Raw genomic sequence first — 26,411 nt, 5'->3', positions numbered from 1 at the left:
TTAGAGTGAGCAGTAACTATATATATATTTACAGTTTGTGGGTATTGAGCTGATAGCTATTACCCACCCACTGTGTTGGACCATTATTCTATCAATTTCACCAATTTATTGGTCCGTTGCTTCTCCAACAATCTCCATTGTTTCAGACGTTTATTGTTCTCTAGGTTAATGTGTCATGGTAAACAGATCAATATTAAAGTTTGAGGAGTAGATATTTCAGATAATACTGTAAAAAATACTTTTAATATTTGTAGTAAGATATATATGAGTTCTGTGGTATTGCTGATTGTGGAGGCTTAATACTGAAATCTCTAGTATTTAGCTCACCTGGCTCCTGTCATAGAGCTCTACATGGATTGTAACCAAATTTGGTCAGAATCATCCTCTGGGGAAGGGGAGAGAACAGAGTTTGTATAAATTTAGGCTTTGAAGCCCTGCAGGCAGGAAAGGTGTGGCCCTAGGGCATGAGGGATGGGGTCTAATAGGGAAATAGAGGTTTATCCTTTAAAACGCTACTAGTCTTAGAACTCTGCATGGATTGTAACCAAATTTGGCCAGAAATATCTTGGGGGGAAGGGGAACAGTGTTTGTAAACATTTTGGCTCTGACCCTTTATTGGAGGCAGAAGGGGTGGTGCCCAATAGGGTAAATAGAGGTAAATCCTTTAAATCGCTACTAGTCATGGATTGCAACCAAATTTGGGAAAAAACATCCTCTGGGGAAAGTAAACAGAATATTTGTATAAATTTTAGCTCTGACCCCTGGGGCGGAATGAGTGGGCCCCATTGGGAAATTAGAGATAAATATTTAAATTCATTCAGAAAAGGAACAATGAACCTGTATTCAGAAATTACTTGGCATTACAAACCAGGTGAGCAATACAGGTCCTTTGGCCTCTTGTTTGACCTTCAGAAAAATAATATCCAGATTCAATTTTTTCAACCTTGGACAAAAAATGAATAAAAATACCTGTATTCAAAACTTTAATGATGAAAATATCTGTTGGCTCTTCAATTGTGATAGAAAATACTTCATGACAGAATATTTTCACTACAGAAAAGCATGAAAGTGAAATCCATGTTGAAGTTCATAAAAAATTATGCCCATAACAATGTCGGTTGTACTGGAATATGCATACACAAAAATGTTTCATTTACATAAACAATTTCAAGCTAATAAGGATTAGTGTCTAGCCTATTGATGAATCAAATGAGGCCATGGCCATTGATTGATTTTCAGAAAGCTTTCAGCTAGAAAACCACTGAAAAATAACTTCCATCTAAACCATAGACGTGCACTTGTACAGTAATCAGAATGCACAAAGAACTTACAACAGGCAAATGTATAGATTTCCCAATGTTGTGAATACTAAATTTCAATATTATGGATCGCTTAAACAAAGCCAAGCGACCTCTGGTGTAGAATTTAGTGTGGGAGGATCGTCATTATTGGTTTAATGCGGTGCTCTATTGTGTCTGGCCCTGTTTAGGTTTCAGCTGTAAAAGTGAACAGCAAGCGATAGATTTTACGAAAGTGCTTGATATTGAAGTAATAAAAGTGCTTTGTTTGTATTGATTGAATACGATCAGATTTAGGTATTTGCATACTGACATTATTGTCTATTGTCCATAGTAAGGTCAGGGGCTTGTTCATCCCACACATATATAGGATTACATTGGGATCTCTGTGTGGTGCAACATTGAACGACCCGAGATTACGGTTTTGTATCATGATCATAATTTCCTGTTTAAAGTTATGTAACTCAGCAGAATTTGATATCTATAGAAGTCTAGAAAATTAAGAAAAAAGTTTTCTATTGATCACTGTCACAGGGAAATGTTTTAGGTTGGTCTTCTGCAATACCAAGAACAGAAAAATATTCATCTTGTTAACACCATTTTAAAACAGGAGTTCCCCGTTATCCCAGATTGATCAATCCTTCAAGTTATAATGCTAGTGCTAGTTCTAAGATCCCACTTAGTTCAGTCCTTAAAGTGGTCAATGCAAAAAACATTTTTCATTAGTATAGTAAATTAAACTCAATTTTGATATGACATGTAGAATATTCATTATCCATGAATGAACTAATTTAGAAGATTATCAATAACTTTTTGTTACAGGAGAAAGAGAGGAAGAAGAGGCTGTTAGAGACAGCTCCTAAGAGGACCTCGACACGGATCAGTATCAAACAAAAGGAACTGGCAGAACAGGTCTATTACTAAATAATTTTATCTAGTCTTGTTCAAAATTAATGGTTCTGTTAAAAAATAATCATATTTAGCTAGCCTGGTCTAAAAGGTTAAGTTCTAAAAAAGATTGTCCTGGAAAAATCGTGTTTGGCAATTCTGGTCCATAGGATCATGTCATGGAAAAATTGAGTTTCGCTAACCACGGTCAAAAGCCTAGCCTGGTCATTTTGTTGGATAAAATTCTATAGAGAAAACCTTCATAATAAAGTAGTATCGAGGAGTATTGATGATTGCGCTAAATTTCTCTATATATTTCAGGAAGCTATTTTGGCTGAAGCTGAGGCTGAAGAAGAGAAGCAAAGAAAGATAGAGGAAGAAGAACGTAGAAAGTTACTGGAGATTGAGAGAGAGGAAGAAGAAAAGAGGTTGAGAGAGGAACGACAGAAAAATAGAGAAGGTATATATCTGGATGTATGGAAGGCTTGAAAAATAATGCTTTCAGATGTGTTGTACTATGAAGCTAAGAATCTGTCAAAACAGTAGATAAATACTACATACTATTAGTTATTGCTTCCAATCATTTGCCAATACATTGAAAGAAAGTACCTCTAACTTTCCTTTTGGAAGAAGACCAGAAGCTGTTGGCAGCGTAAACATTACCAAAAAAATGTTTAAAGAGGATTAAATATCATGTGATTGTAATCGATTCCAGAGAGAGCAAGACGACTTGAGCAGAGAGAACAAAGAGCCCAGCTGATTGCGGAGGGGAAGGAGATACCACCCGAGCTTCAGTACACAGCCTCCACCTACAACAGCAAGTACAGGGAGGAAGAGGAAGGGTACGTAACACTTTCTTGTTTTTTGTAAGGGTACATACTCTTGTTTTTAGTAAGGGTACGTAACTCTTGTTTGAGTAAGGATACGTAACTCTCTCGGGTTTTCAGTAAGGGTACATATCTCTCTTGTTAGCTCACCTTGCCTGAAGGGCCGGTGAGCTTATGTCATGGCATGGTGTCCGTCCATCAACATTTCCTTTAAATCGCTACTAGTCATAGAGGACTGCATGGAATGTAACCAAATTTGGCCAGAAACATCCTTAGGGGAATATGTTTTGTATCAATTGTGGCTCTGACCCCCTGGGGGCAGGAGGGGCGGGGCGCAATTTGGGAAATAGAGGTAAATCCTTTTAATCGCTACTAGTCATAGAGTTCTGCATGGATTCTAACCACATTTGGCCACAAACATCCTTGGGGGAAGGGGAACAGAGTTTGAATAAATTTTGGCCTTCAGAAAAGAAACAATGATCCTGTAATCAGAACATTACTTGGCATTACAATAACCAGGTGAGCGATACAGGCCCTCTGAGCCTCTTGTTTTTACTAAGGGTATGTAACTTTAAAATAAGCAGTATTAAAACATTTTTATATAGGATGTCAAGGTGAAGTGGTTGGCGACTGAGATATATTGTGATTAGGTTCTACATATTGTAAACCCTATTGTACCACCACGCCTGTTACATATTTTACATGATGATTCCCCATCCATCCTAGATCTGCATGAACAGAAATTTATCCTGAAGTAAGTTCCAGAGACAAAGAAAAGATATACCATTCCACAGAGTTTATTTGCAGATACAACTCTTATGGAAAAAAACTTTTACATGATTAAAATATTTGAGCAAGACCTTTATTCCCTTCCTTTCACATTTGTTATGTGTTTCTTCAGCAAACTATGAGGTTTACCTTGTTTAAAAGGGGTATTTGAGTTAATTGTATGCGCTTAATGTAATGTTAGCTTGGAATCAGGATTCAAGTTAAATACTTGGAAGACTTTTTCCAAAGAATTATAATAATGTACCATCATCGGTTTCCCAATTAATGTTGACATTAATTATTTATTAGCAACATATAGCTAACACGGAAGAATTCATTGTCAAAATACTACTTTTCCACTTAAGCACGTCAGACACATAGCGGGGCCCTTTCTGACGTGTCAGTGTTCTAGTTATTTCTAATGTTTTAACATATTATTTCTTATGTCTTAACATCTGCATATTATTTTTTTTAGACAACAACCTGAGTTGGATGATGAAGATATTGAAGAAATGGAGAAAGGTAAGCTGACCAAATCTTTTTGCATGATCCTTGAACAATTCTGTCAGGGTCCTAACAATATAAGGTACAGTGTAGCAGATACAAATATGTTACAAGTGAGTAATATTCAATTTTTACTGTGCTTGAAATAATTTTATTGATGTCCTTTCCATGTGTTTAGATATGATAGCTACTGCATAGGTTGTTTTAGGCAATCTGAATTATTTTCTTTTTTTTTATACACTAAAAATGACTAATGAATTATTTCAGTGCTTGAAGCTGTGAAGAGTCACAAAGATGCTTGGCCATTCATGGAACCTGTGGATGAAGAAGTGGCGCCAGGTTACCATGACGTTGTCAAGGTATCATAGCAACTGGTGTTAGGGAAACAAAATATTGAAAGTTTTGATAAGGAGAATTAAAGCCTTTAGATGAGAGTTTCTTGGAAGCAATTTTGTCCCCAACTGGTACCTGTGTATTTGTTATTTTCTATCAACCGTTTTTAATGTCATTTCTATGATTTGTCCTATTTATGTATTGTTTGTTATTGGTTTACATTGAATTTTAGGAGACAAATATTACTCTAGAATATAATGTTAAATTACTTCAGTTTGTTAAAGATGTAATCTTTTTACTTTTTGTAGAATATGTAAAACTTACCAGCTTTTGTATCAATAAGTGTTGTTTTTAGCTCACCATCATCAAATCATATTCAGTCTGTTGTTATTTAAGACTTGGCCCCTCCATCAATCATTCTGCCTATTGTCCATAATAACTCTCGTTATTAGCTATAGTGTATCACTTTCTATTTATTGTTTGTTTTAGAAACCAATGGATTTGTCCCTCATAGAGAAAAAGCTTACAAGCAGAGTCTACAAAACCAAGAAACGATTTATCAGGGATTTTAGTCTCATGTGTGACAACTGTTGTCAGTTCAATGGTGTAGAAAGCGGTATGTATTCTATGTTCATCAAACTGTCAGATGTTTGCCATCACTGTAGGACAAGGAGACATTACTCTGCTTTACAGATGTCACAGTGTTTGATATTGGGTGTAGGACAAGGAGACATTACTCTGCTTTACATTTGTCACAGTGTTTAATATTGGGTGTAGGACAGGGAGACATTACTCTGCTTTACATTTGTCACAGTGTTTAATATTGGGTGTAGGACAAGGAGACATTACTCTGTTTTACATTTGTCACAGTGTTTAATATTGGGTGTAGGACAAGGGAGACATTACTCTGTTTTACATTTGTCACAGTGTTTAATATTGGGTGTAGGACAAGGAGACATTACTCTGTTTTACATTTGTCACAGTGTTTAATATTAGGTGTAGGACAGGGAGACATTACTCTGCTTTACAGATGTCACAGTGTTTAATATTAGGTGTAGGACAAGGGAGACATTACTCTGCTTTACATTTGTCACAGTGTTTAATATTGGGTGTAGGACAAGGAGACATTACTCTGTTTTACATTTGTCACAGTGTTTATATTGGGTGTAGGACAAGGAGACATTACTCTGTTTTACATTTGTCACAGTGTTAATATTTGGTGTAGGACAAGGGGACATAACTCTGTTTTACATTTGTCACAGTGTTTAATATTAGGTGTAGGACAAGGAGACATAACTCTGTTTTACATTTGTCACAGTGTTTAATATTAGGTGTAGGACAAGGAGACATTACTCTGTTTTACATTTGTCACAGTGTTTAATATTGGGTGTAGGACAAGGGGACATAACTCTGTTTTACATTTGTCACAGTGTTTGATATTGGGTGTAGGACAAGGGGACATAACTCTGTTTTACATTTGTCACAGTGTTTAATATTAGGTGTAGGACAAGGAGACATTACTCTGTTTTACATTTGTCACAGTGTTTAATATTGGGTGTAGGACAAGGAGACATTACTCTGTTTTACATTTGTCACAGTGTTTAATATTGGGTGTAGGACAGGGAGACATTACTCTGTTTTACATTTGTCACAGTGTTTAATATTAGGTGTAGGACAAGGAGACATTACTCTGTTTTACATTTGTCACAGTGTTTAATATTAGGTGTAGGACAGGGAGACATTACTCTGCTTTACAGATGTCACAGTGTTTGATATTAGGTGTAGGACAAGGAGACATAACTCTGCTTTACATTTGTTACAGTGTTAATATTAGGTGTAGGACAAGGGGACATAACTCTGTTTTACATTTGTCACAGTGTTAATATTAGGTGTAGGACAGGGAGACATTACTCTGCTTTACATTTGTCACAGTGTTTAATATTGGGTGTAGGACAAGGGGACATTACTCTGTTTTACATTTGTCACAGTGTTTGATATTGGGTGTAGGACAGGGAGACATTACTCTGTTTTACATTTGTCACAGTGTTTGATATTGGGTGTAGGACAAGGGGACATTACTCTGTTTTACATTTGTCACAGTGTTTAATATTAGGTGTAGGACAAGGAGACATTACTCTGTTTTACATTTGTCACAGTGTTTAATATTGGGTGTAGGACAAGGAGACATTACTCTGTTTTACATTTGTCACAGTGTTTAATATTAGGTGTAGGACAAGGGGACATAACTCTGTTTTACATTTGTCACAGTGTTTAATATTAGGTGTAGGACAAGGGGACATTACTCTGTTTTACATTTGTCACAGTGTTTAATATTGGGTGTAGGACAAGGAGACATTACTCTGTTTTACATTTGTCACAGTGTTTAATATTGGGTGTAGGACAAGGGGACATTACTCTGTTTTACAGATGTCACAGTGTTTAATATTAGGTGTAGGACAAGGAGACATTACTCTGTTTTACATTTGTCACAGTGTTTGATATTAGGTGTAGGACAAGGAGACATTACTCTGTTTTACATTTGTCACAGTGTTTAATATTGGGTGTAGGACAAGGGGACATTACTCTGTTTTACATTTGTCACAGTGTTTAATATTAGGTGTAGGACAAGGGGACATTACTCTGCTTTACATTTGTCACAGTGTTTAATATTAGGTGTAGGACAAGGAGACATTACTCTGCTTTACATTTGTCACAGTGTTTAATTAAATATCGGGTGTAGGACAAGGGGACATAACTCTGCTTTACAGATGTCAGTGTTTATTATTAGGTGTAGGACAAGGAGACATTACTCTGTTTTACATTTGTCACAGTGTTTGAATATTAGGTGTAGGACAAGGAGACATTACTCTGTTTTACATTTGTCACAGTGTTTAATATTGGGTGTAGGACAAGGGGACATAACTCTGTTTTACATTTGTCACAGTGTTTGATATTGGGTGTAGGACAAGGAGACATTACTCTGTTTTACATTTGTCACAGTGTTTAATATTGGGTGTAGGACAAGGGGACATAACTCTGTTTTACATTTGTCACAGTGTTTAATATTGGGTGTAGGACAGGGAGACATTACTCTGTTTTACATTTGTCACAGTGTTTAATATTAGGTGTAGGACAAGGAGACATTACTCTGTTTTACATTTGTCACAGTGTTTAATATTGGGTGTAGGACAAGGGGACATTACTCTGCTTTACATTTGTCACAGTGTTTAATATTGGGTGTAGGACAAGGAGACATTACTCTGTTTACATTTGTCACAGTGTTTGATATTGGGTGTAGGACAAGGGGACATTACTCTGTTTTACATTTGTCACAGTGTTTATATTGGGTGTAGGACAAGGGACATTACTCTGTTTTACATTTGTCACAGTGTTTTGAATATTGGGTGTAGGACAAGGGAGACATTACTCTGTTTTACATTTGTCACAGTGTTTATTGGTGTAGGACATTACTCTGTTTTACATTTGTCACAGTGTTTAATATTGGGTGTAGGACAAGGAGACATTACTCTGTTTTACATTTGTCACAGTGTTAATATTAGGTGTAGGACAAGGGGACATTACTCTGTTTTACATTTGTCACAGTGTTTATATTGGGTGTAGGACAAGGAGACATTACTCTGTTTTACATTTGTCACAGTGTTTAATATTAGGTGTAGGACAAGGGGACATTACTCTGTTTTACATTTGTCACAGTGTTTAATATTGGGTGTAGGACAAGGGGACATAACTCTGCTTTACATTTGTCACAGTGTTTAATATTAGGTGTAGGACAAGGAGACATTACTCTGCTTTACATTTGTCACAGTGTTTAATATTGGGTGTAGGACAAGGGGACATAACTCTGTTTTACATTTGTCACAGTGTTTGATATTGGGTGTAGGACAAGGGGACATTACTCTGTTTTACATTTGTCACAGTGTTTAATATTAGGTGTAGGACAAGGAGACATTACTCTGCTTTACATTTGTCACAGTGTTTAATATTGGGTGTAGGACAAGGGGACATAACTCTGTTTTACATTTGTCACAGTGTTTGATATTAGGTGTAGGACAAGGGACATACTCTGTTTTACATTTGTCACAGTGTTTAATATTGGTGTAGGACAAGGGGACATACTCTGTTTTACAGTTTTTGTTTTGATTGTGTAGGCAGGTGTTTAATATTGGGTGTAGTCACAGTGTTTAATATTGGTGTAGACAAGGGGACATAACTCTGTTTTACATTTGTCACAGTGTTTAATATTGGTGTAGGACAAGGGACATACTCTGCTTTACATTTGTCACAGTGTTTAATATGGTGTAGGACAGGGACATACTCTGTTTTAACACAGTTTTGTACAGTGTTTATATTGGGTGTAGGACAAGGGGACATAACTCTGCTTCAAATGTCACAGTGTTTAATATTGGTGTAGGACAAGGAGACATTAATCTGCTTTACATTTGTCACAGTGTTTAATATCGGGTGTAGGACAAGGGGACATAACTCTGCTTTACATTTGTCACAGTGTTTAATTATTGGGTGTAGGACAAGGGGACATAACTCTGCTTTACAGATGTCAGTGTTTATTATTGGGTGTAGGACAAGGGGACATAACTCTGTTTTTCAGATGTCACAGTGTTTAATTAAATATCGGGTGTAGGACAAGGGGACATTACTCTGCTTTACAGATGTCACAGTGTTTTATATTGGGTGTAGGACAAGGGACATAACTCTGTTTTTCAGATGTCATAGTGTTTAATATCGAGTTTAGGATAGGGGGACATAACTCTGCTTTACAGATGTCACAATTTTAAATATTGGGTGTAGGACAAGGGGACATTACTCTGCTTTGGGACATTACTCTGCTTTACATATTTCACAGTGTAGGGAAAAGGGACATTACTCTGCTTTACAGACGTCACAGCGTTTCATATAGTGTGTAGGATAAGGGGACATTACACTGCTTTACAGATGTCACAGTTTTTAATATCGGGTATGAGGACAATGGGACATTACTCTGCTCTACAGATGTCACAGTTTTTAATATCGGGTATGAGGACAATGGGACATTACTCTGCTTTACAGATGTCACGGTTTTTAATATCGGGTATGAGGACAATGGGACATTACTCTGCTTTACAGATGTCACAGTTTTTAATATCGAGTATAGGATAAGGGGACATTACACTGCTTTACAGATGTCACAGTTTTTAATATCGGGTATGAGGACAATGTGACATTACTCTGCTTTACAGATGTCACAGTTTTTAATATCAGGTATGAGGACAATGTGACATTACTCTGCTTTACAGATGTCACAGCGTTTCATATAGTGTGTAGGATAAGGGGACATTACACTGCTTTACAGATGTCACAGTTTTTAATATCGGGTATGAGGACAATGTGACATTACTCTGCTTTACAGATGTCACAGTTTTTAATATCAGTAGTAGGACAAGTTTTCAATACACCATTAACCAGTACAGATTCACTTTGTGCAATACCATATGTACATTGTACATGTGTATTTTACCTTTACTCTTCTAAATGTAAAATCATTATAATTGTAGCTAGATAGGTTTTTATATCGAAAAAAAGGCATTACGCATATAAGACAAGCAATATATTATATGAAATGAAATAAAAATTAATCACTGACAAAATCTTTTTTGACTCTCTTTTTACCTCATTTTATTACAATAAGACAGGTAGTGATTTTGTAATATTAATCAACCAAACATTCCAAGATGTTTTACTTGTATCACACACAGTTATACAGATGATGTCTGCATAATGTGGTTTTTGGTACATTGTGCGATCAAGTAACTGTAGGATGTTGTATTATTTTGTAAATTGATAACACTTTGATATAACTTTCCAGATCTTGGTATGATGGCTCAGAAACTCCAGCGATATGTCAACAAGGCTGTGAGGGTCCACATAGATAAGGTGAAGGACAGCTATCAGGCCGATGATGAATTCCGCATTGCCCAGACATCAGTTAGGGCTGAGAAGAAGTACAGACCCAAAAGGGCTGCCAGCTCAAGGGCCATGGACACCCTGCACCGCGCCATGAACTACAATGATGATTTTGACCAGGTGAATACTGATGTTTATTTTTGGGTGCCCATTAAAGTGCATCATGCTGTTACTTAGTTTAGTGGTGATTTACTTTTGCAATCTCATGTTTAACTACTTTTCACTGCGCTTTTAGAGTCTTGTGGTGCCTTATTTTTTTCATGGCAATTTTTGTGATTTATTAGTGACTGTAAAATATGCAGAATTAAATCATACACGAGTTGGTTTAAAGCATCCAGGTTTGCTCGGGTAATATACAAAATACTTTTGTGAATAAGTGTGACTGTTGAAAAACAACGTTACCATACTTTTATTCTGTCTTTGCATTTAATGATATCTAATATTTTAATTTTGCATATTACATATTTACCACCTTCGTAGGTAGGTATTCATTGTGACGTCAATAAATTGTGCATAAAATTCTGAAAAAGTATGACATTACACTTGCAAACACATGATGTCACGATCAGTACTTACCAGCAAAGGTAGATAACTCTGTGATATACAAGTACAGAATACCAATTATGAATCACTTGAAAACAACACAGGCCATTTAGGACTCTTGTTTGTCAGTTATATATTAGGAGTATAGTGTGAAAACTAACATAATTGCTGATAGCTGCAGGTGAAGTTAACATTGAATTTTCTATTTTTTTTTCTTTAAGTTTGATTCTGACGATGATGATTCTGATAGAAGTCAAAGTCCCAAGCCTTATCGTGACAAGATTCTTCGTCTGGACCCACCAACACCAACAAAACCTTCACGCTTAATTCCAGAACTGTCGGCAAATGCAGATGAGATTGGTTGGAGTGGTGAACAAAGGACAATAAAACAAGTAGACAAAGTTGGAAACCCTGCATGGAATGTCGACGGCAATGTTGTTTCCTTTAACGGCAAGAAATTGTTGTATAATTTCAGCAAACATAACAGACAAACGTCTGCAATGTCCCTTTCTCTGTTAGATGCTAAAAAATATTCTCCATACGTGAACAAAAACGAGACAAAAAGTGAGACATTGTTAACTTCAGGTACAGATAACACAGAAATTAAAGACACCGCCTTTCATCAAGGACACAAATTTGTTTATCAAGTGAAGAAGTCTTCAAAACCAAAACTTTCTGGAAATTCTATTTGGAATGCTAAGTCTTCCTCTCCAAACAAATCCCCTAAGGAAGGCCTCCCAAAAGTTGTGAAGCAGCTAGGGCCGAGCGGAATGGTTCAGTTGAGACAATTGAATGTAGGACCAGGTGGTATGACCAAGACCAGGCCTGCTGGTTCACAGATGGTGGCCAAGCATGGTCAGAGTGGAGGGACAGTCCAGATTGGAAGCCCTTCTACGGGAAGCCCACGACTTTCTGTAGCAGGTGTGTCTCCCACAGGTCAGCGGATTATCAAGATTGTGACAGCTCCAGGCCAACAGCCGCTTCAGCCAGGTCAGGTGATTAACCTAGCGGAGCTGGGCCTAGTGGGAGGACAAAACAAAGCTATAAAACTATCTGGAAGTCTTTTACAGCTAAAAGGACAGAATGCTAGTGTACCAGTGTCAGGTAAAACTCGCATTGTCTACCAGGGCAGTGTCACCAAAACAGTGACCAGCAACACATCAGTATCAGACTCACCCACGACACATTCTGGAAGTGATGCTACAGGGACAGAAAAACCAGCCATCATCACTCTCGGCCCATCGTCGGGGTTATCTCCCTTATCAGCTAATAAGCAATCGGACAATACCTCTGCTTCTGGGAAAGTCACTTCAGTAGAGACACATGGTTTCACACAAATTGCACAGAGGAGTACTGTAAGCTCGGCTAGTTCATTTGCCCTCTCTTCAGCAGCAAAAAGTGTGACTAGTACATTAGGCCACACTCCAATGGAAACTGGTTTGTCTAAAAAAGAGGAACATGAGAATAAGAGCACATTAGGCCACTCTCCAAATGCAGCAAGTGTGATTCCTAGTGAAGTACAGAACAAAGTTAGCCCCCCTTCTACAGAGTTAAGTGTGGCCCAATCAGAGGAGAACAAAGACATTTTAGGCCACCCGCCGTCACCGACCACAGTGACCAACAGTACGCCTGTGATAACTAAACCTATGGGTGATCAGTCTCCTGACCGATCTAGTGATGATGATATACCTGAACTTTTTCCTATGAATCCACCACAGCAACCACCTAAAAAACGCAAAACTACTGAGGGTTCGCCCTCACCGTCCAAAGTGTTCATTCAAGGAGTCAGCACTAGTCCGACAAAACCTTCAAATCACAGTCCACCAAAATCACCTGTGGCCAGTCATAGCCCTAAATTTTCTATGGAAGGTTCATCAAAAATGAACAGCCCTCCCAAATTATTTCCCCAGTCAATACTTGATCCACCCAAATTAACATGTCCTCCTAGGATTCGTAGTCCTCCTAAAACTTCTGGTCCACCAAAACTGACTCCAGTTCAGCCACTAGATAGTGCAAATGGTCATCATTCAGATTGGAAGCAAAGTGCTAGTAACAAGTTTGCTCCAAATAAAGGACTTCAAAGCAATGGACCAAGTGAGGATAGAAAAAGTGTGTTTGACACATTTGACATTGGGGGATCTAACGCACAGGGTACAACAAGTTCCGAACAAAGTGCTCAGCAAGAACCAAATTCTGAAAATGTGAACAAGCTTATATGTGATTCTGGTGATAAGACAACAGACAGTGTTCCTAAGGCTGATACACAACACGAACGTGAGCAGGAAAAGACTTCTCCCGCATGTGTACATAATAATGTTAGTGCTAATTCTGACAGCGATTCTATTGAGGACCGATTATGCGGGTTGGAGTCAAAGTCTGAAACTAGCAAGAAGTCTCCTGATAAGGGCAATCTCTTTGACAATTTTGCTACATTTCTACAAACTCCCCCTAAACTTGAACTACAACAGACATCAGAGTCTGTTAGTTCTAACTTGTTTAACAGTCAGACAATTTTATCATCTTCTTCATCATCATCAAACTCATCATCTTCTGCGTCATTATCATCATCATCACCATTTTCATCTTCAACATCTTCATCTTCACAATCATCTCATTACTCGGGTAGATCTATATTTGACAGTATGAATGCTGTCCCTACACATGAGAACAATGCTGCGAAACAAAACGAGGTATCTGGAGGATTAACGCAGAACATGATGGCTAAAGTCTCCACCTTCGCTGCTAATCTACATATGGGCTCACTCGCCAGTAAGCTTGGAAGTCTATCCCCCTCCAAGTCATCCACAGCAAACTCACATCACCTGAGGACACAGGTAAGATATGAAATGATAGCCATTTCATTATGATTAAAACTAGAACTGTGAGTGTTATAATCTATAATAAGTCAGTAATTACATATGAATTTTAATAAAAAAATGTTAACATAACAATAGCATGTAAAGGTCTGACTATCATATAGGATTGTATATATTTAACCTTGTTCCATGTGTCATGTATAAATAATATGTTTCTATTTTGCATGAAAGTTATCATAATTATGAAATTATGATATTAAAAAGTACATTCATATAATAACTGGTCAGTCTAGTGGTTATGTAATTATATAATGTACTAAATAAAAAAAAGGTGAACTAAATCATATACCACATGATACCTAATGAGGTTTGTGGGGAACTATTGTTTCAATTGGTGATATCCTGTGCTTGTTAGCTCACCTGGTCCAAAGGACCGAGGTGAGCTTATGGGATACCGCAGCGTCCGGCGTCCGGCGTCCGGCGTCCATCGTCCGGCGTCCGTCAACAATCGACTTCTTCTTAAGCTTCATAACCGCTGGTCGGATTTCAATAAAATTTGACTGGTAGCATCCTTATGGGCTACTAACTAAAAATTGTACAAATGATGGGGCTGACCCCCCGGGGGCCTGAGGGGCGGGGCCAAAAGGGGTCAATTTGGCTATTTCCATATAAACGACTTCTTCTCTGAAACCAAGCATGGGATAGCACCAATAATGCAATGGTAGCATCCTTATAGGGTGGGGATTCAAAATTGTACAAATGATGGGGCTGACCCCCCGGGGGCCTGAGGGGCGGGGTCAAATGGGGTCAATTTGGCTATTTCCATATAAACGACTTCTTCTCTGAAACTAAGCATGAGATAGCACTCATAATGCAATTGTAGTATCGTTATAGGGTGGGGATTCAAAATTGTACAAATGATGGGGCTGACTCCCGGGGGGGGCTGAGGGGCGGGGTCAAAAGGGGTCAATTTGGCTATTTCCATATAAACGACTTCTTCTTTGAAACCAATCATGGGATAGCACCATAATGCAATGATATCATCCTTATAGGGTGGGGATTCAAAATTGTACAAATAATGGGGCTGACCCCCCGGGGGCCTGAGGGGCGGGGTCAAAAGGGGCCAATTTGGCTATTTCCATATAAATGACTTCTTCTCTGAAACTAAGTATGGTGTAGCACCCATAATGCAATGGTAGCATCCTTATAGGGTGGGGATTCAAGATTGTGCAAATGATAGGGCTGACCCCCCGGAGGCCTGAGGGGCGAGGTCAAAAGGGGTCAATTTGGCTATTTCCATATAAATGACTTCTTCTCTGCAACTAAGCATGGTATAGCACCCATTATGCAATGGTAGCATCCTTATAGTGTGGGGATTCAAAATTGTGCAAATGATAGGGCTGACCCCCGGGGGGCCTGAGGGGCGGGGTCAAAAGGGGTCAATTTGGCTATTTCCATATAAATGACTTCTACTCTGCAGCTAAGCATGGTATAGCACCCATAATGCAATGGTAGCATCCTTGTAGACTGGGGATTCCAAATTGAGCAAATGATAGGGCTGACCCCGGGGCCTGAGGGGTAGGGTCAAAAGTGGTCAATTTCCATATAAATGACTTTTTCTCTGCAACTTAACATGGGATTGCGCTCATAATGCAATGGTTACATCCTTATAGGGTTTGGATTCAAAATTTTGCAAATGATGGGGCTGACCTGAGGGGCGGGGTCAAAAGGGGTCAATTTAGCTATTTCCATATAAACGACTTCTTCTCTGCAACTAAGAATGGAAGAGCACTTATAATGCAATGGTAGCATCCTTATAGGGTTGGGATTTGAAATTGTACAAATGATAGGGCTGACCCCCGGGGCCTTAAACGGCAATAGATGCGAGGTCAAAAAGGTCAATTAGGCTACTATTTTCATATAAATTACTTTGTCTCTGAACCTATGTATTGGATAGCATATTTGTATGGTATCAATAGCATCATTGTATGGTTGTGATTCAAAATTAAACTTTGGGAGTCAAATTTGCTTATTTTTCTAATTGTCAGATTCTTGTGATAATTACTAACAAAAAACCAGGTGAGCGATACAGGCCCTCTGGGCCTCTTGTGTTATTTCAGCAGAAAGATCGCAAGCTTTATAGGGTATCACATGGTAAATAAGTTAGGCCCATGATGAAATAAAAGCAAAATTCGAAATCTGTAAGAAAAGTATCATTATTGGCATGCCGACTTTTAGCAAATAGTGTGACTTAAACGTATTAAGTATATATATTAGTGATGTCAAAATGATGTAATTGTTACACTGCTGTATATATATCTGATGATAATAATAAACAATATGCGGTAATGATAAACAATATGCATTAATCATTTTTGTGGAAAAATATTTACAGAGGTTTTCTTCACTGTTGTAGGAATCGGAACAGTCGGGAGAAGAAAATACATGACAAAGCTATCAGTGGCCAATGGGGACTGATCATAATAAACCAACAGCCAATTAGAAATGCTAAGACAGTTAACCAATCAAATGCCTGCTTAGCTGGGGACCAATCAGGCCACAGAAATACATGACAAAAGGATCTGCAGCCAATAAGGATTACTCATCAAATCAGACACTCATTCAGAATTATCAGTATTCTTAATAAGCTGATCAAATGCCCAATTAACTGGTTCTTACTTCACAATTTATAGTGATGCTTTTTAAATGAGAGAGAGTGTGAGATTAGATTTTCAAAACCAAAAAGAGAAGCATTATTACTGAGGCATTGAATTGTTGTATTGAACAAGATTAATCAGATCTGAATTAACTTTTATTAGCTCACCTGGCCTGAAGGGCCGGTGAGCTTATGTCATGGCGCGGCGTCCGTCGTCCGTCCGTCCGTCCGTCAACATTTCCTTTAAATCGCTACTAGTCATAGAGTTCCACATGGATTGTGACCAAATTTGGCCACAAACATCCTTGGGTGAAGGGGAACAGAACTTGTATAAATTTTGGCTCTGACCCCCCAGGGGCAGGAGGGGCAGGGCCCAATAGAGGTAATAGATGTAAATCCTATAAATCGCTACTTGTCCTAGAGTTCTGCATGGATTGTAACCAAATTTGGCCAGAAACATCCTTGGGGGAAGGGGAAAAGAACTTGTATAAATTTTGACTCTGATCCCCCCGGGGGCAGGAGGGGCGGGGCCCAATAGGGGAAATAGAGGTAAATCCTATAAATCTCTACTTGTCCTAGAGTTCTACATGGATTGTAACCAAATTTGGCCACAAACACCCTTAGGGAAAGAGGAACAGAACTTGTATAAATTTTGGCTCTGACCCCCCGGGGGCAGGAGGGGCGGGGCCCAATAGGGGAAATAGAGGTTAATCCTATAAATCACTACTTGTCCTAGAGTTCTGCATGAATTGTAACCAAATTTGGCCAGAAACATCCTTGGGGGAAGGGGAACAGAACTTGTATAAAATTTGGCTCTGACCCCCCGGGGGCATGAGGGGCGGAGCCCAATAGGGGAAATAGAGGTTAATCCCATAAATCGCTACTTGTCCTAGAGTTCTGCATGAATTGTAACCAAATTTGGCCAGAAACATCCTTGGGGGAAGGGGAACAGAACTTGTATAAATTTTGGCTCTGACCCCACGGGGGGCAGGAGGGGCGGGGCCCAATAGGGGACATAGAGGTAAATCCTATAAATCGCTACTTGTCCTAGAGTTCTGTATGGATTGTAACCAAATTTGGCCAGAAACATCCTTGGGGGAAGGGGAACAGAACTTGTATAAAATTTGGCTCTGACACCCCGGGGGCAGGAGGGGCGGGGCCCAATAGGGGAAATAGAGGTTAATCCTATAAATCGCTACTTGTCCTAGAGTTCTGCATGAATTGTAACCAAATTTGGCCAGAAACATCCTTGGGGGAAGGGGAACAGAACTTGTATAAATTTTGGCTCTGACCCCCCCGGGGGCAGGAGGGGCGGGGCCCAATAGGGGACATAGAGGTAAATCCTATAAATCGCTACTTGTCCTAGAGTTCTGCATGGATTGTAACCAAATTTGGCCAGAAACATCCTTGGGGGAAGGGGAACAGAACTTGTATAAATTTTGGCTCTGACCCCCCGGGGCAGGAGGGGCGGGGCCCAATAGGGGAAATAGAGGTTAATCCTATAAATCGCTACTTGTCCTAGAGTTCTGCATGGATTGTAACCAAATTTGGCCAGAAATATCCTTGGGGGAAGGGGAACAGAACTTGTATAAATTTTGGCTCTGACCCCCCCGGGGGCAGGAGGGGCGGGGCCCAATAGGGGAAATAGAGGTAAATCTGATAAATCGCTACTTGTCCTAGAGTTCTGCTTGGATTGTAACCAAATTTGGCCAGAAACATCCTTGGGGGAAGGGGAACAGAACTTGTATAAATTTTGGCTCTGACCCCCCCGGGGGGCAGGAGGGGCGGGGCCCAATAGGGAAAATAAAGGTAAATTCTATAAAACGCTACTTGTCCTAGAGTTCTGCATGGATTGTAACCAAATTTGGCCAGAAACATCCTTGAGGGAAAAGGAACAGAACTTGTATAAATTTTTGGCTCTGACCCCCCGGGGGCAGGAGGGGCGGGCGCCCAATAGGGGAAATAGAGGTAAATCCTATAAATCTCTACTTGTCCTAGAGTTCTGCATGGATTGTAACCAAATTTGGCCAGAAACATCCTTGGGGGAAGGGGAACAGAACTTGTATAAATTTTGACTCTGATCCCCCCGGGGGCAGGAGGGGCGGGGCCCAATAGGGAAAATAGAGGTAAATCCTATAAATCGCTACTTGTCCTAGAGTTCTGCATGGATTGTAACCAAATTTGGTCAGAAACATCCTTGAGGGAAGGGGAACAGAACTTGTATAAATTTTGACTCTGATCCCCCCGGGGGCAGGAGGGGCGGGGCCCAATAGGGAAAATAGAGGTAAATCCTATAAATCGCTACTTGTCCTAGAGTTCTGCATGGATTGTAACCAAATTTGGTCAGAAACATCCTTGAGGGAAGGGGAACAGAACTTGTATAAATTTTGGCTCTGACCCCCCCGGAGGCAGGAGGGGCGGGGCCCAAGGTAAATATTCAAATTCCTTCAGAAAAGAAACAATGAACCTGTATTCAGAACATGACTTGACATTACAAACCAGGTGAGCGACACAGGCCCTCTGGGCCTCTTGTTGTCATCTACTCATTACTATCTTGCTTGTCTTTCATCAGTGATGAATTTGTGAATCATTGATTATTTTATGTTGACTAAGGTATTTCAATACTCTGTTGTAAACTAGAATTTAAATAATCAGCAATCAGCATAGAGAAAATAAAATCTGGAACTTTTACATTATGAAACAAATTGTCAAGCTGTTTGCGTTTAAAGTTATGTACTCTCAGAAATCGAGGTTTTTAGCTGGTTCCCAGGAGGGGCAGGAGGTTATTTGGGGTTCATTTTGACTTGCCATCCAAAGATAAAGTGCATTCTTACGCGGCACTAAAGGTTTAATTCAAATTATCTTGATGGTGTCTAGAAAAACTATATTGTACTTTCACTGTTGATTTTTAATTTCAATTGATTTTTTTTTTGTATATGTTGCGTTGATGGATTGGATTGTAGTATGCATATTCAAACATAATTGAAGTAGCTTAATGTTTATTGGTGTCTTGTGGTCGTTAAAGTTCTGCTTCAACAATTGTTGTGTCGTTCCATTTAACAAATTTTGGACTTTGGCAATTTGTCTAAGGGACATAACTCATTGTATGCACAGATTCTACCATTTGTTAATGTTTGCACATGACCATTATGTGTTTATATATTTTTCCATTAAATGTGCTTTTGAATAAATTGTTTATACATACATGTATAGGTATATATGTGTGTGTGTATATGTGTCAGATTTTTTAATATATTGAATTGGGGTTTTTTTTCCCGTTGGCTTACGTCTATTAAGGACCTGAGATGCTGAGATCAAACAAGGGTTTGAGTATTAGTTTTACATCCAATCAACAGCCAGGGTCATGTAAGGATGAACCAGGTTTGATGGTGGAGGAAACCTTGAGAAAAACTACCGACCAGTGGTTACTACCTAGCAACTGCCCAACATGGGATTCAAACTTGTAACCCAGAGGTGGAGGGCTTTTGGTAATATGTTGGGATATCTTAACCACTCAGCCACCATGGTCCAGGCTGTGACATCTAAAGGGACTGTTCAGTCTAAGAGTACATTAAAAATTGCATATATATCCGAAACAAACCAATGGAAATTTGCTGAGATATGCCAGAAAAGCCCACTGTACTGAAATGTATGTGAAATGTTCAAACTCGCTTGCTGTCTGCCATTACACAAAGTGGTCGGACATCATGTTTGCTGAACCCTTGCCCTTTCCATTGTAGTAAAGAAATTTTTGCCTAGAACTTCTCAAATCGCTCTTACAGTAGTGTGTTTGCGTTATTAGGTGCATGTTTTTGTCTAAATGTAATTTCACCAACTCCTCAGTGGTTATGTATTGCATTTGTTTAATGTATGTGACTTTGGCTCCGGTATGGGTACAGCATACATGTTATACCTGCTTAATCATATTGATCAACAATTTGGAATTTCAAAGGTATCAATCAAAATGACTATGGATGTGATATGAGCTCAATATAATCATAAAACCTAAAATTAGACCCTTAAAGGACCACTACCTTTTTGGAGCAAAATTTAAAGGTTTCTAAAAAAGATTGATAGCATAAGAAATATGAATCGATGGCCTAAGATGAGGTTACTACACCATGTGCAAGATTTCCTGCATAATGGTGTATATCATTTCGGTGTTTTGTCTATAAGATACATTCTCATTTTAAAAATTAAAAGCCGTTTCGAAAAAGATAGTGGGCCTTTAAGCGATTTGGAACTACATTTAATCTAATTCAACAAAGAAGTCAGAGATTGGAGAACTTCACTCAGGCAAAACTTCTGTCGTATTGGGCAAGGGTACAGCGGAAGTATTGTGTTTTGTGTTAGTTCATATTTGTACCAGAGATGTTATTTATCAAGAAATATCACCACTGACCATAAAATAAGATGTATGAAGATCCTGAAACATTTCAAAGTATACAGGCCAGTAAGTAAAAATTGAGTATTTCACAAACAAACAATATGGATTTTATCAGGCAGATCAATACCCTTACAACTCATGAAGTTTTATAAAAGGATATATGCTTATGACAAATGTGGTGTAATAGATTGTATATACAATACATATGGATTATCAGAAACTGTTCTATAAGGTTCTGAGCAACCGTTTTCTAGTACTATTTCAACCAGCAAATGATAACTTGGGTATCAATTTTCTTGAAAGTAAGACAGCAAATGGTCACAGTAAATGATGGAAAATTTGAGTGGTCAAGCGCAATATCTAGTATTCAACAAGGGTCGGTTCTAGAGCCTTCGTTTTTGTCATATTTGTGAAATTAAAATGATATTGACCCAGATAGTGTTTAGCACAACAGATACATATACGTTGATAAAAACGTCAAAGAGAAGAACAATCATCAATATCAAATGAGCTAAATGGCTAGGCACTACAACAAACATATCAAAGAGATATAGGAGATTTTGTGGATTCATACTCAGGAATCAAGAAAAGCTTTTAACATGTTATTCATCACCAATTACTTACATTTTAAAAATTACAGTTCTTTCAATGCATTGGTTTTAATTTCACAAATACAATAAGAGCAGAAAATGGTTTTTAGCAGTACTGTCAAAGTCATTATATGTACATCTATGGTAAAGCGAAATGAGTACCTACCGATATACCGCGAAGCCAAATTCTGACCTACAATTTCATTCCACGTTATTTACAGCGCTATTAGTACTAATTGTAAAGTGATTTCTGCAAGAAAGTTTCCATCTAAACATATACAATGTATAAAAACAACAATCTTATAGTACATAATTTCTGTGTTGTAACTAACGTTTATAAGGCATCTGAAGCCATTTCAATGGTTTTCATCAAACCTGAATGGTTTTCAATAGATTAATGAAGAAACATTAATATGCCAAAATTTTCGCCAAGTTACGGCACATATAACTAAAATGACCTTAGTCAAAGCTGCTAAAACTTACCAGTTCCAATTGCATTTTAAACTCTGCGTAATACCAAGTCCCTAAGAATTAAGAACATCGCACCTTACATGTATATATATGCGTAATTAAAGTACAAAAATATTGTGAAAATAAAAAGTAAGTACATGTAAGAGGAAAATTCTGAGAACGATGAAAATGAACATCATATGTCATGAACATATTATATTATAATATCGAAAATTTATCATAAATAAAATCGTTATGCTGTAGATCTATAGGTCGAAATCTTGAATTAATGAAATAACACACACTGTAGTCTTGTGTCTGTTTAAAATGAAGCATCATCGATACTCTATGGGTTAATATTACTGACCCCTAGACTACTAATAGTAAAACTGGTAGTCTTCATCAGAAATCTTTGCAGTATTATTATGAGTCCAGGGGTGGATTTAAGTAAATTTGCTTAGAAAGACACATTGTGATAGAAAAGAAAATATACTAGTAACCATTTTTATTTAAGAATTTTCAAGATGACAAAATAAAATGACGTATCTCGGTGAATTTTCATAGCTTACTGAAACCATTTTTTATAAGAAATCATCGTTATATACTAGACATAACGGTATCAACACTACACGCAATCTGACTTAGAGAAGGGGAGACAACTCCCTCATTTTTTGTTAAAACATTGTATAAAACTTTTAATTCTAATATCCTCATAAACTATTTGGAACGAAGTATCAGGTAGCTTAAATAGAAATTAAAAAAAAAATCTTAGTGGACAATTAGTGGTTGGCGAACTTCATTTGAAAACTCCGCACTCGCGAATATATAATAGATCCAGTATGGTCTTTGAAAAAGAAAAAAAAGGGGGGGGGGGAGTCCAGAACGTCTACATCCCTTCCCTGTATCTAGTTGCCTATATATATACATTGCTTTTTATTGTAACCAACAAAAACAATGATGACTCAGAGTTACTTTCCTCTGTTTCACTTCGCCAGTGTACTAGACAGACTAAAACGAAGGGATGTGGCTCATATAGATCAAATGTCCAGTTAACATCAGTAAAATTTGAAGAAAAAAACCCAACTATTTTAATATTTTATCAAAAAGATGGTGTAGGCTAAAACTATGCAGATATAAAACTAGAAATAACAGTTTACCTGTAGAATCTAGAATTTATAGAAGCATACCAAGAAATGACGGTACATGTACGTAGTTGTCAAAGTAGTAGTAGACATTTAAGATGACTTTGCTTGACCCGAAGCATTAAATTAGAAAATGCATGTCTCAAAAAGTGATTTCACATTAAACAGTGTTGTCTCAATTAAAAGAAATCACGATGTCTAAAATTTCTATTTTCTCAAAGGATGTTAAAAATCAACAATGAATGTTGCCCGTTAAATGACCAAATATCAAATATGTTACGTGTAGTAAGACAATATCATTTATATACATATAATATCCCATATCTACATAAGGTACTAACAAAGAAGACATATTTTATATCTTATCTACATCGTTAAAACATGTGATATTATCTAGATCTGTACACCATAATGTATCGGTGTTGAGACTGTAGTAATGAATCAGAGATTTAGATAACCAAATTAAATTTTAAATCTTTGGATAAATGTAAATGATATGATTTCTTACACTCAGAGGTTCATACCGTGGATGATACAGATGTAAAATTGTTTCCTCTTCCCCCTTATAATTTCTTATAAAAGCGTGTGTAGCTTTGTATTTATGCGTGTAATAAAAATCCTTAATATTTGAAAGCTAGCGCTATCCTTAATATTTGAAAGCTAGCGCTACCGAAAATAAAGACCAATTTCATAAAATTCTCTAGTTTTAGATAACTTACCTTTGCAAAACTAGTCAACAGTGCACTACATTTGTATAGCATGTTCTATACGTTGAATGAAAAAACCTACATTACCAATAATTAGCGTTTATTCAACAATGTACACGGTATAACAATGTTCTACGCGTACATTTTGTATGTTCATTTGCTACATTGTATACAGTACTAGTGTAAATAACTGTTATTCATTAATTTTGGACATAACATTGTTCTGTACAGTTACCAAGATATGGCGGCACCAATTAGTACAGCCAATTATAACAGGTGCTCCGAGAACGCTACATAATGTGTATTGCCGTTAACGCCGTGTATTGGATTTCTGATTAGCGAGTTACTTCCCTTGGATCCCCCGCTGTAACACAACAGATGGCGTTGACAATGCTGGATGCTGAGTGATTCACTCGCCGGTAACGTACAAACAAACTGGAGCTACAGGATTATCGGACGCTTGTGGATTCTACAAAATCGAAGGCCTAATTTTGGAAATTGTTTATACATCCGATCCGGTTTTATCTCCGAAAGATGAAAATGTTTTGAGTATCTACACGAAAGGAACAGAACGCGACCGTCCGCAATATGATGCTACGATATTACTATGGGGGCTGTCTGCATAGCGCTCGTGTAGAGCTAGGCTGTTATCGATTTGTATGTTAATGACGAAAATTCCTTTTGGAAAATTTATGTGTTGTTTTGGGATTGATGTTGGGTTGTGCTAGGAGTGTGTCCCTATAGTCCAGCCCAACCCCCATCAGAATGTCCCGACCCCAGGGCCGTAGCCTACACGGGTCCCATCACAAGGAGGAACAGTATGTTGGACCTTACAAATTGGAGAAAACCCTTGGCAAAGGACAGACGGGTCAGTGAATTCATTCTTTGTTTTCTTATTCTTTCACTTAACTAATTTGTTAATTAGGAGCTCTTTAATATCTTGTTAATATTTTTGCTTTCATTAACAATCTATGCGTCATCTATAAAGAGAATAATGAGAGAGCTAAGAGCTCTCTTGGTTCTGACTGCCTGCCTGCCATATATAATGCATTATAAACAGGAAGAGCAATTACATTGTACCTTCAAGCATGTTATAAAATATTATTTACACTTGGAATTATTTTTTTACGTTTATCCCCAGCATAGAGAAATATTCTAACCTTATGATAAATATTTTCCACATCAAACGGACGTTGATGTATGTGTACATGTCTAATTGACCAAGTGAATTCTCCCTTTGCAATCAATTATTTATTTTTTCCCTGAAAGATAAACTGAATGGTATTGTATATCCTAACTCAATTATGTCAATATTGTCAGCCATATCTGATAGCAGGCAGTGCTGTATTGTCTGTACAGAGGCTATGAAATATTTAAATATAAGCCAGTGCAAATATAATATCTGTTGCTGATATTGGGATCAACATGTTGATCCGTTGTTGATCCGTTGACTAGCATTAAGTTGGGGTCAAAACCGGTTCATGATATTTGAACTTTTATGATTTTAGGGTATTCATGTTCCATGATTAACCAATTTGGTTTATCCTGTAACTTAAAGGGTCTGTAGGATTATTACCCCTCTTTTAACCAATAATTATAAGCGTACAGTGCAAGGAACTATAAAATTAAGAAAATGGGGTGTGGATGGCTTTTCAAACTATTTTTACTTTGTAAGACTAATACATGATAATTGTTTTTCACACAAATTGATCACAAACTTCATTTCACTGGTAATTACTGATAAAAAATCAACAAAATGAAATGTGTATCATGATTATGCATGAAATAAAGGAAAAAAAGTTTAATGATAATACATGCATATATTTGGAGTTTTAAATACAGAAGATGAAATTAGATGGTAGTGGTGTGGTGATGGTGGTGGTGAGGGGGGGAGGGGAGGTCCATAAAGAAACATGAGTGCTCATTGGGTAAAATACGGTAGAACGGTAGACATGGAGTTTAGTTTACTAGATACCTTGACATAAGATGCATTAAGAATAAATTGTAATATTAACTGCACATTTTGAAACTTCTAGATTACGACAATAGGAGAGAGAAAGTATAACTACTACATGTTATATCTGTGTATATTGATCTGCCTTAGTTTAAATATTGATATATCCTTACCTTACACAGGCATACAATCATTTCATCATTAGAACATCAGTATCTAACTATATATAGCTACTGGATATTCTGACAAAAATATGACAAACCGTATTCGACCCAATAAGCGGCTATTTCCCTATAAGCCCCCCTCCCTTTTTTTGAGGCCTCATCTCAAAGCACGAGGCATAAAATAAAAAATACCAAAACGGTATAGGTTAGGAATAATTTCGTCTTATTTAGCAACTTTAATTTTTTTAAAGGCCCTGGGAGCTTATGGGGTCAAATATGTTATACATAGACCTAAAGATGCCTGTGAAGGCAGAAAGACCTGAGTTTTGTTATTTTTTCATTCAAATTTCCTGGCCCGAAGGGCCGGTGAGCTTATGTCATGGCGCGGCGTCCGTCGTCCGTCCG

General features: G+C 37.8%; 2 protein-coding genes across 10 annotated transcripts in view; both read left to right on the top strand.

Moving 5' to 3' along the window:
* Positions 1 to 18,522, top strand: part of LOC138329946 (serine-rich adhesin for platelets-like) — a 56,198-nt gene extending 37,676 nt beyond the window's left edge. For both annotated transcript variants that reach the window (XM_069277242.1, XM_069277243.1), the window contains 9 exons: positions 2,121 to 2,210; positions 2,508 to 2,646; positions 2,902 to 3,028; positions 4,257 to 4,303; positions 4,553 to 4,644; positions 5,108 to 5,234; positions 10,500 to 10,717; positions 11,362 to 13,974; positions 16,373 to 18,522. In XM_069277242.1, the coding sequence (XP_069133343.1) occupies positions 2,121 to 2,210; positions 2,508 to 2,646; positions 2,902 to 3,028; positions 4,257 to 4,303; positions 4,553 to 4,644; positions 5,108 to 5,234; positions 10,500 to 10,717; positions 11,362 to 13,974; positions 16,373 to 16,405 (3,486 nt within the window). In that variant the 3' untranslated portion in view covers positions 16,406 to 18,522. The remainder of the gene's footprint in view (positions 1 to 2,120; positions 2,211 to 2,507; positions 2,647 to 2,901; positions 3,029 to 4,256; positions 4,304 to 4,552; positions 4,645 to 5,107; positions 5,235 to 10,499; positions 10,718 to 11,361; positions 13,975 to 16,372) is intronic.
* A 5,754-nt stretch (positions 18,523 to 24,276) lies between these two features.
* The window catches only part of LOC138329944 (serine/threonine-protein kinase BRSK2-like), a 94,987-nt gene continuing 92,852 nt past the window's right edge, over positions 24,277 to 26,411 (top strand). For all 8 annotated transcript variants that reach the window (XM_069277236.1, XM_069277234.1, XM_069277233.1 and 5 more), the window contains exon 1: positions 24,277 to 24,756. In XM_069277236.1, the coding sequence (XP_069133337.1) occupies positions 24,654 to 24,756 (103 nt within the window). In that variant the 5' untranslated portion in view covers positions 24,277 to 24,653. The remainder of the gene's footprint in view (positions 24,757 to 26,411) is intronic.

This window comes from Argopecten irradians, chromosome 8 (assembly GCF_041381155.1).
Source record: "Argopecten irradians isolate NY chromosome 8, Ai_NY, whole genome shotgun sequence".
NCBI lineage: Eukaryota > Metazoa > Mollusca > Bivalvia > Pectinida > Pectinidae > Argopecten > Argopecten irradians.
This window is presented reverse-complemented; position numbering and strand designations above follow the sequence as displayed.